The sequence below is a fragment of the Arachis hypogaea genome, chromosome 16 (genome assembly GCF_003086295.3).
Source record: "Arachis hypogaea cultivar Tifrunner chromosome 16, arahy.Tifrunner.gnm2.J5K5, whole genome shotgun sequence".
Lineage (NCBI taxonomy): Eukaryota > Viridiplantae > Streptophyta > Magnoliopsida > Fabales > Fabaceae > Arachis > Arachis hypogaea.
This window is the reverse complement of record NC_092051.1, coordinates 20,544,692-20,559,765: the sequence shown is the minus strand read 5'-3', so window position 1 is coordinate 20,559,765 and position 15,074 is coordinate 20,544,692. Positions and strand designations below refer to the sequence as shown.

At 34.2% G+C, this 15,074-nt stretch overlaps 1 protein-coding gene and 1 long non-coding RNA gene across 7 annotated transcripts; both read left to right on the top strand.

The window, feature by feature from the left end:
* Window positions 1-5,295: 5,295 nt before the first annotated feature.
* Window positions 5,296-5,934, top strand: LOC112758351 (uncharacterized). Its single transcript, XR_003179580.2, has 2 exons — window positions 5,296-5,486; window positions 5,623-5,934. It is a non-coding gene; the product is annotated as an uncharacterized lncRNA (long non-coding RNA).
* Window positions 5,935-8,259: 2,325 nt separating this feature from the next.
* On the top strand, window positions 8,260-14,194 carry LOC112756815 (linoleate 9S-lipoxygenase). 6 transcript variants are annotated; one of them, XM_072219966.1, is made up of 10 exons: window positions 8,275-8,530; window positions 8,693-8,898; window positions 9,077-9,200; window positions 9,910-10,002; window positions 10,086-10,406; window positions 10,511-10,596; window positions 10,681-10,788; window positions 10,872-11,184; window positions 11,953-12,134; window positions 13,801-14,194. In XM_072219966.1, the coding sequence occupies exons 3-8, from the start codon at window positions 9,089-9,091 to the stop codon at window positions 11,112-11,114; spliced, it is 963 nt and encodes a 320-aa protein (XP_072076067.1). In that variant the 5' UTR covers window positions 8,275-8,530; window positions 8,693-8,898; window positions 9,077-9,088; the 3' UTR covers window positions 11,115-11,184; window positions 11,953-12,134; window positions 13,801-14,194. The 6 variants fall into 6 exon arrangements, with proteins under 6 accessions (XP_029149811.1, XP_072076067.1, XP_029149809.1 ...); XM_029293976.2 differs by having other exon boundaries at window positions 10,872-11,194; XM_029293979.2 differs by having other exon boundaries at window positions 9,884-10,002; window positions 10,872-11,194.
* The last annotated feature ends 880 nt before the right edge of the window (window positions 14,195-15,074 follow it).

The following is a 15,074-nucleotide window of genomic DNA, read 5'->3' as shown; positions in this document are numbered from 1 at the left end:
TTTTTTTTCCGAAAGCACTCCTCCCGATACACCTCTCCATCCACTTCTCTTACAAGGACGTCGAATTCACTTGTCCCTATTGTAACGTGGATCCATTCGTTGATCATATCAAAGGTGCATGTATTGATGAGAACTCTACCCACACTGAACGAATTACACAATTCCGTCAGTTTATCGCATTCCACCACTTCGCCCCATTGCTCTCCTATTCTGTGAAAGGTGTTCCTTGATCATGCATGTACTGGGACTCCATAACATTCTAGTCAAACCCTTCTAGACTCACTTTTCTCAGTCTCATCCCATCTCCAGATCATATAAAACAATTTTAATAGTTCGTTCATTCTAAATGTGTAAGCTTCTTCGGCACTACGCACTGTATTAAACGTTATCATTGCTTTATATGCCCCCAACTCCCTTACCTGTGTCACACCTGGCCAGTCCCTGTGGATCTTTTGTTGTAGTGAATTAAAATCAATCGCCGTCTTCGTGCCGCCTACAATACTTCTCTGTAGCCATGTGACATTCTCATTTGCTATCGACACTTCTAGCTTCTTTGTCCATCCATTGCTACTTTGGCCTTTGACGGGTGCATCTGATATATGCCTCACCATTTTCTCTTCAGCCGCTCCCACCCTCTGCTCCAGTGTATTGTGGCCTCCAGCATCATGTCTGGTGGTCACTTTCATTCGTTTGTCTGTCATATTTTGTAACGCAGCTTCCCTTCTATACTTCGCTTCTCCAACAAACAACTTTCTGCCTCTCAACACCATGTTGTTCATGTCTGCAATAGCCTTCAAAACTCCTCCCTTTGTGGTGTACCGTATGAAGGCAAACAGATATATCTGTCCATTTTTATTCTTTCGTGACAGATATATGTTGATGATTCTCTCTGTCCATTTGAACATATGAAACAGTTCTCTTCTTGATATATCTTCTGGCAGATTATCGACGAAGACGGAGAAAGACTACTAGCATTGTAATCCCCAGATCCTACTAGAATCAACCATACTTCAATTTTACATAATCTCATACACAATTCCTCAATTAACCAACAAAATCATTATATAGCATTCTAGCTTTATTACTCACACCAATCATCATCAAACCATCATACTCATATCAAATTACACACATTACATATACAAGCTCCCATCTCAACCTCCACAACTCACTAATCATATACATAATAATCATTCTCAACCAACATAACACCAATTTTCATTTCCTATCTTAGGGTCACTAGCCTAAGTTTTTACAAAATATTATATATTAAATACGAGAAACCTAAACCATACCTTGACCGATTTTCACGTATTACCCAAGGCAACCCACTAATGCACCGAACACAACCCCAAGAGGTCCAAAATCATCAAGGCAACATCACCCAACCTCCACCAAGTTCCAAAGCTCATAATTGAAGCTCCAATATATATATATATATACCTTACCCACAGAGAATTGATGCAAGACCGATCAAGTTCATGGAGACAATTTGGTCCAAATTAGTTACTGAATTTTGTAGAGAATTCCGAGACAAACACGTAGCCGCTGACGGCTCGTCAATCGGAACTCCGGATAAAAAATTACGTTGGATTGAAATTCAAGAGCAAGGGTTTTAAGTTCTCCTTCCCTTCTCCAAAATGTTTCCCAGCGTGAAATGAAGAGGGAGGAGGAAGGGAAGCTGGGTTTTGATTAAATGGTTGGGTTGAATTGGGCCTTGGGTCCATTTTGAGTTCGGTTTGTTTGGTTCGGTCTGTTTGGCTCAATTTTGGGCCGATTTCTTTAAAATTGGTGGCAAAATTCCTATTTTAATTTTCGGGGTAAGTATTGTTTTGGTTCCTAACGTTGAAGGTCAGAATCAAAACTGTCCCTGATGTAATTTTTGATTTAAAATCGTCCTTAATGTTACATTTTTTTTAAATTGTCCTTTTTAATAATTTTTTTTAAATGACAAAAATACCCTTTTTTCACCATTTCATTCTTCTTGTTCTTCTTCTTCTTCTTCTGGTTCTTCTTCCAGAAGAACAAATTCTTCTTCCATTAACAAATTAAAAATACAGATTCAACAAAAAAAAAGAACACAAAACTCAAAATCAGAAATTCAAGAAATCCAAAAATAAATTCTTCTTCTTCCAGAAGAACAAATTCTTCTTCCATTAACAAATTAAAAATACAGATTCAACACAAAAAAAAAACACACAACTCAAAATCAGAAATTCAAGAAATCCAAAAACAAATCAACAATGAATCCAAAAACAGAAAAAAAGTAACAGCAATTCAGAAATCAAAACAAGAACAAAACCAACAATAAAAATTAGGGATTATGATGAACAAATCCATTATTCCAATCCAGATTCAACAAATCAACATACAACAATGATAAAATCAGTAAATAACAAATTAAAATTAAATTAGAAGTAGAGGCAGAAGCACTCAAGCAGAAGCAGAAGCAGAAAGTAGAAGATGAAGCAGAAGATGCAAAAGCAGACGATGCAGAAGCAAAAGCACTCAAGCAGAAGCAGAAAGTAGAAGATGAAGCAGAAGATGCAGAAGATGCAAAAGTAGAAAAAGCAGAAACAGAGATCGAAGCAAGAAGCAGAAGCGGCGAGGAGCAGCGGCGAGGCGGCGAGGAGCAGCGGCTGGGTAGATCGGCGGTGGCAGGAGCATGCATGAACGGTGGGTAGATCGGCAGCTCGAGCTCCCCTTCCCGGCGACGCACTCCACGGCGGCGGCAGATGCAGAGGCCGAAGTAGGACCACCGTGGGCTGGGTAGATCGGCGGTGGCCTCCTTCCCTCCCTCCTTCCCGTTTCCTTTCCCCCATCCCTAGCCCCCCCCCCCACAAACAAAAACGCGTTTCCTCTCCCCCCTCTCCAAATTGCGTTCTTTTTTTTATTTTTTTTATTTTATATTTTTTATTAAAAGAAGGGTAGTTTAGTAATAAAATAAAAAATTTTATTAAAAAGGACGATTTTAATACGAAAAAAATTTAAGGATGATTTTAAATCCAAAATTACGATGGGACGGTTTCGATTCTGACCCTCAACGTTAGGAACCAAAACAATACTTATCCCTTACTTTTCTCTACTCCTTTAAACTATAAAATTCTATTTTCTAATTTCTCGAGTTTTATATTGTGTGTAAAAAATCACATGCAGTAGTTGTCTTCATATGAAATTGATAGTGTGTGTGTGAAAATCGTTAGATGGTTTAATAAGTTTAACTAAATTATCATCTAACAATTTTATCTATTAATTTCACATAAAGAAAACTGTGAGTTTTTACCCCCCACACACATATATATATATATATATATATATATATATATATATATATATATATATATATATATATATATATTAACGAGAGTTTAACATATACGTATAAATTATAAGTGTTACGAAATTACTTTTCTTTAAGATTAAAAGACAGATAATAAACAATTATATTTTTAACAATAAAATGACTTCACTATCACTCCATTTACTAAGAGAGATTTTCCCCTTCATTTTGTAAGGGTCAAACTAAATAACCTCTATCTTTATTCTCATTGTAATAAGTCACTTAATTTCGATTAAAAAAATTAAATATATAAATAAGAAAAAAAGAGAATTAACATTTTTTCTATCAATTTTTTTCCTCTATCTTTTCTCTCTTTTGTTGGCTAAAAGAGAATAACAATGTTTAAACATTTTTATTAATAAAAAGTATAAAAAATTAATTTTTAGTTAGCTAACATTAGCCACTTTTAAAATTTATCTTTATAATTTAAAATTTAAAGTTAAGAATTTATGATTTAAAATCTAAAATTTAATATAAATTAAATAATTTAAAAAAAATAGTTAATATTAACTGAAAATAATTAATTACTTAACATTACTTTTTTATTAACTGATGATTGGTAGTTAAAAAAGCACCAAAATTTGCAAAAAAAGGTCAACTACACAACTAAGGTTCCTGCTGAGAACGAAAACAGGAGTTTTATAAATGACACAAGAGCCCAGCCAAGTCATGGTACTAATAAAATTAAAATAACATATAGAAAACATTTTGCGTAGTCTCATCGCTGCTTCATTATTGTTCCTGAAAGAAAATGTATTTTGAAAATGATCTTTAGCCAATTGAAAGAAGTGATATCGTAATTCACAAATAATGGTTATTGACTGTGATCTTCGACAACGGAGATAGATAGAAGAAATTAAAAAGGACCCATGTTTAATCAATAATTTCAACGATAATATACTTCGATTTTATCCTCAAAAACCTCATCAATCCATGGCAACATATATATATATATATATATATATATATATATATATATATATAAATTAATGCTGGAATCTCTTGTTAAATTAGCCTTTTATTAGGTATAACATAACGAAGTTTTTTCTATTGTGTATTATATTTGTTCTTGCCTGTAGAGTAGGTCGGCTACTCGTATGAAACGTCAGCCGAGCTATCTCCTCGGGAGGCTGCACTGCTAGCTCGTCACTTCCGAGCTTTTCCTTTCAACTTGCAAAAGCGTGGACAATAAAGAGGAAGAGAGGGGGAGTGTATCTGCAAAGGCACTCCAATGCTTAAATCAGTATAAAATTCAAGTAAGAAGTCTATGAAAAAGATACTTTTATTTTGTTTTTATATGATCAGTTTTCTGTCATTAACGATTTTTTCCTTAACATCTATCTTAGCAAGGATTGATAACGTATATGGTCATTATGTTGTCTTTTACTCGTTTGTTTGGATCCATAATGTCAGTTTTGCCGAATTATTACTCATGAAGGTGGTATTTATAACGTATATCGCCGAGTTATGGCCGAAGTGTAACATGTTTTGCCGAGTTTTGTAGGTGTAACGACCATATCAATATTGAAACCAAAGTTTTTATACTATTCATCCACCAAGTATTTTTAACATTCGTATAAAAATATAATTATTATTAATTAATTAATTAGGTTAGAAAAATACTATTATTAAAATAATGTGTATAGTAAACTATGTAAATAAATTTAGCGAGATTAAAGCTTTTATTAGTAGTTATTGTTTCATAATCATAAACAATTGGGATCTAGTTGGCAGGCCTGTACCCAACAAATCGAATTTGATGTTTCCAATGGATTTATTGACATATATTCCACTATTAATCTCTGTCATCTGATAATATTGTATGACAAAAACAATAATTAATAATTTAATATTGCAGAAATTGACCTCTCTCCATAATATTAATTGTATTGATAAACCAAAAATATTATCGAAGAGGCACTTGCTAAGTTTGATGATATTCGAGATCCTTGATTCTCCTTCTATTGATGTAGCTTGTGAGAAGATCAAAAGCCTTACGAAGGCAAAGGACCTTGATTCTTCGTTGATATTGTTGATCAATGGTGCTTGGGCTAAAGCAAAAGAATCTACCACAATGAAGCAAAAGAAATCAAGCTACTTAAGCATCTGCTAAACATGAAGTCAAGATCCCCGATGCTCTATACACGTGAGTGGATTTCCTACTTATTCAATCAAATAACAATGCATAGAAATCAAAACTCTTTGAAATGCATCTTCTTTTGTAATTATTGTGATCTCTAATCTTTATTATGTGATGCATATAAATATATAATCTGAATAAGGAAGAAGCAGATTTTAGGGAAGCAAGGCAATTGGACCAGCCAATAGTTTTTCAGAGGTTGCTTATTCTGAAGGAGACTATTGAAGAGGAATATGAGCCAATAGATGAGTTTTAAGGCACTTGTCCTTGTTCATACAATCATAGTAGCAAGTTGAAGCAGAGAAAATGATTAAATGTGAGGGAAAAAGGATTTGTAGACTTTAGGATAGTGTATGTTTTAAAATTTAGGAGAATTGTATTATTAATCCATGTTTTCATGGCATAATTTTGGATAGTATTTCTTTTAGGTGCAAATTAATGAAGCATCTCTCTAGCTACCTATTTATATATATATAAAGGAAAAGTATGAGGAGCCAATGGAATTAAACCTCAACCTTCTACCATCAATAAGGTTGTTGATAACCCAAGAAAGAAGCCAAGAATTATTAACAAAAATGGCTCTCTCTCAAGTATGGTTAATTTCTCACCAATAAAATGTAGCTTCCATCAAGAAAACTATGTTTTATATATATATCAAATATTTTTTCATAGCCTTAAGAACGTTTTTAACTGACAAAAAAGGTTTCTTGTGATTGCTTATAAATTATATTTTTAGCAAGTGCTTTATGGCACGGTTAAAATACTAATAAAAGGAAATATATATATATATATATATATATACAAAAGGGAAGTTCACTTTGAATTTCTGAATCATTACTCTTCAGATAATGATTAAAAGTTTTAGAAAAATAACAAAAATAAAATTGTATACACCACAACCATTGCAACTTTTAATTTTCAAAAATGAAGGTTCTTCTTGTCATTATTGCAATATCATAATTTATGCTACTCGAATTCATTTATTATCTATTTATCTATATATGACTATAATAATTAAATTTGATCGGATTGAACTTGAATCCAAACAGACTTGTTCGATTTAATTGGTTAAATTACATTTATATAAACTTTTATACCAGAGATATAACTAATTGTGTAACTTTATAATTCTATTATCTCATATTAAAATTATATATACATATTTGTATACATACAAGTGAGAGCCTTAATTTTGGATAGGTAGCTACTTGACTACTTCAACTTGTCCTGTATTTAACCAATTTGGATTTGTCGAGTAATCAGTTTATTCATCTGTTTAAGTAAGTATCGAAAATTTGAATTCTGCTTTGTGTATGCAGCAACTCATTAATTAGTGTCAGACTCTTAAATAAGAGTCAGATCCACAACGAATTAATCTTTAGCATGTCAGATTGAGTAATACCATGTGTTGGAAAAAAAAACTTGTACTACCTTTGATTGTTGACGTGCAATTTTGGCACTAGTTTGAGCTGCAGTACAAGTACAACTCTATTCCCAATAATATCTCAATTACTTATTAATGTTGCCAATCGCATGCACAATGAGATATGTATACAATATATACAATGGGCTATTTATTAGGCTCAATTAATATTAATAGAAAGAATTAACCAATTAATAACCATAATCCTATTATAGCTGTTTAGTTTAATATACCACCCAATTTCTCATATTTACACTTTTTTCCCAAATCAATCAACCCTTTTGTTTCGGCGTCCCCCCCCCCCCCCAACACACACAAACACCCAAACCCTTCCAATCTTTGCACACACCAGTAACGGCGCATAACCCAAACCCTCCCAATCTTTGCACACCCCCAAACCCTTTTGCAACCGAGGAAGGGCACCAATCAACCCATTAATCCTCATCGTTGGCATCAAGGAGGGCGCACTCTTGGTCCTGAATATCTCGCCGTCTCTGCAACAGAGCCGCTGGGTGCGACACCGCCGACCAGGAACGCAACCAAGGAGCGCTCACCCACGAACCGAGCAGCATCAGAGTTCTCATCGCGTGGGCGCTTTCCTCTCCTATCAACGGAGCAGCCGACCCGGGAAAAAACACCTACCTGCTCGTCAACACACCGTTCACCGGAAACACAAAGAACATCATCCTTAGAAGAATCATAACCATCCAATGTAAGTGGATTTTGTTGTTCATTTTTGGATTGGTAGTCGCTGTTGCATGTTTGAAAGTAAATATATTTTGTTGGTTAAATCACTGATGACCCATGTGAAAAAGCAGTGGTTGCCGTTTATTATCGCAGAGATGGTGGAGTGTGTAGTTAGTTTATGATCTTGATATGCTTGTTGATTTAATTTTGGCGCGGAAAAGGTCGGAAATGTTTGGGATTGCTTTTATATAGCAGTCAAATTTAAATTTTTTTGTCCCTTTCCGTGTGGACTATGTGCATGCAACGTGACGTATACAGGCTGACCATTGTTGAAAATGGATCGATATTTGTTGGATGGTTACTTTAATAGTATGTTGGATGGTTACTTTAATAGTATATTGGATAATTATTCTTCAAATTTTTTCCTACACTACTAGAAAACTAGTTATTACAGACGGATATTTCCGACGGATTTTATCCCACGGAAATACAGAGGAAATTTCAGAGGGATTTTTTGTCGAAAAACAAAAAAATAGATTAGCATAAATTACACACGGAAAAGAGAATCCGTCGATAATTCCGTCGAAAAAATTAATTTTTTTCCGGAAAAAATAATTACAGATGGAAAATCCGTGTGTAATTTAAATTTTCCATTGAAAATATTGAGGTAACCCTAATTTTATCACCACCCATTCACACTCCATTCGAACGTGGCTGTAGAAGGTGATGTTCAAACTCTTTGCCCTTATCCCTCGAACTTTTCTCCTCCGGTAGAAGGTGCTGTCGCCGCCGGCGGGGACAGACCGTCGGTGCCTTCGTCATCTGGGAAAGCTTTACTCGGCCCTCTTCTCATCGTTCCTCCTCTTCTCGCCGTCGCACGAAGTTCTGAGTTGAGCTCGTGGCATCGCCGTCGCGAAGGGTTCCTCCCCCCTCGCCATATGTTGTTTCTGATTCTCTGCTCCTCGCCGTTTTTTATTTAGGATTAAGCTAGCCTTTGCCTTGGATTTTGTGATTTCATTTCCGATTTTGTGATTTAATCTCTGCGTTTGCCTGTTTTTCCTAAATTTGGATTAACTCATCAAGTTCTTTGATTATTCACCAGTGTTTTCTGAAACCAAAAATCCCAGTGTTTCCAACAAGCAATGTGCTGGGAAGGATTTTGTTGTGCTTGTTTCAAGGCTTCTTGTTGTTGAACTCTTCCTTCGTTATGATTCCTTTGAGATTCAAGTTGGAACTTCAATCAAACACTTTATATATAGGGTTGCATAGATCTTCAATCTTTTGATCTATTCGCACTCCACTAACCAGGTTAGCCCTAACTCCATCCCTTGTTTCTTTCGCTAATTTTTCATTCCAAACGCGTTATTGTGCAGTGTCTTGCTCTGGTCTCAAATTCGGTTTGAAATAGTGCTGATTAGTGGTTAATTGCTATCAATTTTGTATAGTTGAACATATCTCTGTTTTTGTTTTTTTTTTCACCCTCCAGGTTGGAATTGAAATGCAGAGAAAAGCAGTATTATCGTTGAGGGACGCAAAAAGCGGCAATGCGAACCAGTTGAAGGCTCTATGCGGCAAGAAAGCTTTGGTGAAGCTTCTGCGATGGCATTTTGGTGAAGCTTCTGTGCTGTTCTCTCAGGTTCATTTTTGCTATGTTTAATAGACTTGAGTTTTGGCAGAGCAGGAAATTATTTCTGTTAGGAAATCAACCAACTGGATAAACCCTTGGGGGGAAAAAATTTAACAATGTAATTCAAGCTGGTTATTGTGAATTAAGTTACTGGCGGATGTATGTCTCAATTGGCTGTTAATTAGGTAGCAAAGGGATTAAGGAATGACATAGGATTGAAATTAGGTATACTTGTGTCAGACAGAATTTAGGTTATGGCAGAATTGTAGGGAGCTAGCTATTGTTTGTATTATGATGGATATAAATTTCTATTAGTCTCTTTATATTCAGGTTGCAGCTTCAAAGATAAGTAGAGATCCACCTACTGGTATTGTTGATGCTTTCTATGGATCTGATTATATTTTATTTTTCTCTCCATTGATTCTACAATGCCATTGGTTATCTGTGGACTCTCTTGGTCTCCATAAAGATTCGACCTATGATCCTTATCTGTTGGTTATCTATTGAATTGGGATTTTGATGCTTCCTGTTTATTAAGGTGTGATTCATGAATTGTTGTGTATGTGAAATCTGAGAATTTTCACAAGATGACATTGATCTGGATTTTTATGCTTCTGATTGGTTTCCATAATTGTCTAGTTTATTAATTTCATTTGAAATGTCTAGTTTTTACAATGATTTGGGGAATCCAGATAGCAATGAAAAATATGCTCGCCCTGTTCTTGGAGGATCTACTTTACCGTACTCTCGTAGAGGAAGAACAGGAAGGCCACCTACTAACAAAGGTCAATTATTTCACCTAAATATATAACATGTTTAATTTGTGTTATTAGTGCTAATTAATTTTTCTTTCAACTTAATTAAACAGATCCTAAGAGTGAGAAACGGAGCGATTTTGTTTACCTACCAAGGGACGAAGCATTTGGTCACTTGAAGTCATCGGATTTTCTAACTTATGGATTAAAATCTATAGCCCAAGATGTGATGCCTGTTCTCACAGATGCATTTGATGCAAATATCTTAACTCTTGAGTTTGGTGATTTTGATGAAGTGGATAAACTCTATACTGGTGGAATTACACTACCTACAAACTTTCTCAGCAAGTTTTCCCCTTTGCCAGTACTCAAGGAAATTCTACGAACAGATGGTGAACAATTCCTTAAATATCCACCACCCAAAGTCATGCAAGGTATATATTTATATATATGCTACAATTATCTTATACATTAAACAATATTAATGTGGCGAATAATGTGTATAATTTTAAACTGAAATTATGTGATACATATACAGTGAATAAATCTGCATGGATGACTGATGAAGAATTTTCTAGAGAAACACTTGCTGGTGTAAATCCTAATGTCATTAAGAGTCTTGAGGTAATTCGATTAATTTGTGGTAATAAGTTTTTAGGGAATTGCATTCAATTATAGCTTGGATTTGGTTAATTTTCATGTATGCAGGAGTTTCCACCAGGTAGCAAGCTAGATAGTAAAGTCTATGGTGATCATACTAGTACAATGAAAAAAGAACATTTAGAGCCTAACTTAGGAGGGCTTACTGTAGAACAGGTAATTTTGTTTTTTTTTTTTTAGTATGTGGTAGTGATGAACAACTAACAATTAATTAATGAATTAATTTGGGTGAAACTCAGGCTGTTGAGAAGAAGAAATTGTTCATTCTAGATCACCATGACTATTTAATTCCATATTTGAGAAGAATAAATTCAAGCAAGACAAAGGCCTATGCTACAAGGACAATTTTCTTCTTGAAAGATGATGGAACTTTAAAGCCACTAGCCATTGAGTTAAGCAAGCCACATCCTCAAGGAGAAGAGCATGGTCCTGTGAGTGATGTCTATCTACCAGCATATGAAGGCGTTGAAGGTTATATTTGAGTGATGTCTATCTAGCTACATGCTTCTGTTCTTCACTTGACTATCGTTGCTAGGCACTCGCGGCACTATGGTGGGACACGGTTTGTACTTTTCTAATCCTTTATATGAGTTTTTCACATGATAAAGCTACATTCTGTTTTAATTCTTTACACTTGCAGTCCTTGAAAATATACATCTGCTTTTGTTTACATTTTAATTTTTCTAACATATATTGCTAGGTAAGATAGATCAGTCAATATGTTTCTTTAGCTAGGAAAGTAGTATTCCAATTAAAAAGTTTTGATAAGCCAATTACTTGGAAAAAGACAAGATACCCTAAAAATGCAAGACTATTCAGCTTGCTTGATATGTAACAAGTCCATTGCACCAGTTTTCCAGCATCAACAGCTTTAAAGTTCTCCTCATTATTTCAGTCTTAACTTTTTTATTATTTTTATGGTTATGAACTCAGCCTTTTCAAACAATTGCGTGTATTAATTATATTAGTCCTTATCTATATTTAATTATTCAAAATTTGTGCTCATCTTAATTTATTCATTTGATCATTCACATTTTAAATTGTGTTTTAGTTTAGTCTTCTATTATTATCCATTAGTCCCATTAAGAAAAGTAATATTATGTTGCTAATTCATTATGCCAATTGCCATTTCAACTTCATGTTATTAGTTATGTCACTTTGGGTAATTACTCTCACTGACACTGACATTGACATTGGCACTATAACACATCATCAAATTTGATAGGACCTTATAATAATCAAAGCAATTATCCTCTTTCTCACATGTATACGATGTTACTCTTTTAATATATATATATATATTTTTATTTTGTGATGCAGGGTGAACGAAGTTTCCATCTGTTTGGGTTTTTGATTTGTGTTTCGTCAACTGCTGCCAGAGCATTCAAATCGGTGCTTCAATCTATTTTTTGATTTGAGGAGAACAATGCTTTCTCTGTGTTGTTGGCTTATGTATTTTGCAACTTGTTCATCAGGGTTCACTGAATTATATTAGTTCCCAGGTAAAGCTGGCCCTCCTTGTCTCTCCCAAGTCTTGAAGACATACTTAATCAATTTTTAACCCTTTAATTCTTATCTTCTGTGAGCTCTGAAGCAATGGTAAGAGGATTGGAGGAGTTAGTAATCAATATATAAACATTCACGTGCCTTTTACTTAAGAGTTTAAAATTTTAATAGAGAGGGTTCATGACTACTATTATGCCTCTTGTTATGTTACAGTTTTCTAGAAAAACTCTTCTACCATCTAGCCATTCTGGTCCCAGGACTTACATTATTGAAACCTAGATTTTACTTCCAATTGGAATCCTCCTTGAGCACAAACCTCTTTAAACCTTAGGATGACCAATTGACTAGAAAACTAAGGTGGAGACGCCTCTAGGCTTAGTTTACATTTCCAAAATACTTTCTTATACATAAGCTGGTCAGGATCAAAGTGTGGACAAAGCACAAAATTTTGCTCAAGTATACTTCTTTAGACAGATAGATATAGTTTATTTAGGAATCAGTGTTATGTTTAGAAGCGATGTTGAAAACAAGACTTAAGCAATTTTATTTCAGTTTAGACTAACATTAGCTATGCCATTTGTACTTGTATCAATAGTACAATGTATAACTCTATTTTTTATTGCGCTGTAAAATTGAAAACCCAAGTTTTGCAGAGCCTGTTTTGTGGAATTTGTGATTTTAGTCTAGACCTGCTTTTATGGAAATTATTTTAAGCTCTTTCAAGGTGCTAATGCACTATGATGGAATACAAAGTAAAATGGAGTATGGAAATGAAAAATGAGCATTACGATTACAGGAATTTGTATCATATATGCGTGGAGTCATGGATTCATTATATAAGCTTGATTATCTGGTTCATTCAAAGTAGGGTAAAGTACTAAATTGGTCCCCTAGGTTTGGGCGTAATTCTGTTTTGGTCCTTAAGGTTTAAAGTATTCTATTTGAATCCAAAAATATTTCATTTAGCATCAATTTAGTCCCACAGTGAGGTCAAAATTAAATAATTAACAAAATGTCCTACATAACAATAATTCAAGAACAAAATCGATAATCTGGAGAACAAGTACAAGCTCCAGAGGCACAAAATCAACCATTGATGCATCAATACATTTATTTATCATTTTCTTTAGTTTTATAGAAAATATTTTATTTATATTATAAAAAAAATAATAAATAAATGTATTGATGTATCAATGGTTGATTTTATGCCTCTGGAGCTTGTACTTGTTCTCCAGATTATCGATTTTGTTCTTGTACTGTTGTTATGTAGGACATTTTCTTAATTATTTAATTTTGACCTCACTGTGGGACTAAATTGATGCTAAATGAAACTTTTTTGGATTCAAATAGAACACTTTAAACCTTAAGGACCAAAACAGAATTACGCCCAAACCTAGGAGACCAATTTAGTACTTTACCCTTCAAAGTAATAAGATTCAATTGAATGAGGTCGTTTTATTTATAATTAAATTACTTTCTGTATACGCACTTTGGTTTATAAGCCTGTTTTAGGATTTGTTCTAAGTTATTTTGTTCTATCCCTTCTTAACTCATTTACTCACTTTTCCAAGTGTCCTATCCCCTCTGTTCTATGGTTTAATGTAAAAAACATCTCTTCCTTTTGACTAATGAAATATTGTTGGAATCTGCTGGGATTTGCAGGTGCAGCAACAACATTTGGTTATTCCTTCAATGCAAAGCCATGAATAGATGCTTCAATGAATCACAAATTTTCACTTGATGGAGTCACTTTTGTCCTTGCAGTGGCGCGGCTTTTCTCTATTGATTGGTACAGAAACTGAATCAATGGGAAGCAAGAAGTTATGATAGGATACTCGGACTCAGGAAAAGATGCCGGTCGTCTTTCTGCGGCTTGGGCGCTGTACAAGGCTCAAGAGGAGCTCATAAAGGTTGCGAAGGATGTCAGTGGATATGTAAACATTGTATATATAACCTATTCTATGATGTCTGCTGGATATTTAGATCAGCATCATATGATTGTGTCTCTAATACTATTGTTATTTATATAATAAGACTTTGATCCCTTATGATGGCATATTTGGTTATATAAAAAATGTTTCATATTTTTATTTTATTTTATTTTATGTTTTTAATACTAAAAAACAAGTTTATTTTGCAACAAAAAAATTTTAAAAAATTATATTTTATTTTACAAACGGATTTACAGACGGATTTTCTGTCTGTAATCAAAGTGTGAGATAGTTTTCCAAGGTTCAAATTACAGACGAAAAATCTGTCGAAAAGTCCGTCTGTAATTACAGACAGAAAATCCGTCGAAAAGTTCATTGTTTTAGGGAAATGGATAGAGAATTTACAGAGACAAAATCCATCGGTAACTGGTAAAAATCCGTCAGTAATTTTCCAATGGAAAAAAATCTGTCGGTAAATAATTTCCGACGAGGCTTTTACAGAGGGACAAAATCCGTCGGTAATTTCGTCGGTAACCAAAAATTCGTCTGTAATAAAGACTAAATTTTGGTACTAGTTTGAGCTACAGTACAAGTACAACTCTATCCCCAATAATATCTCAATTACTTATTAATGTTGCCAATCGCATGCACAATAATTATTTATTCATCAATATATATTATATGTATTTAATAATATATAAAGAGCACTGCTAGGGAGACAATGAGATATGTATACAATATATACAATGGGCTATTTATTAGGCCCAATTAATATTAATAGAAAGAATTAACCAATTAATAACCCTAATCCTATTATAGCTGTTTAGTTTAATATACCACCCAATTTCTCATATTTACACTTTTTCCCCAAATCAATCAACCCTTTTGTTTCGGCGTTCCCCCCCCCCCCCCCCACACCCAAACCCTCCCAATCTTTGCACACACCAGTAACGGCGCATAACCCAAACCCCCCCAATCTTTGAACACCCCCAAACCCTTTTGTAA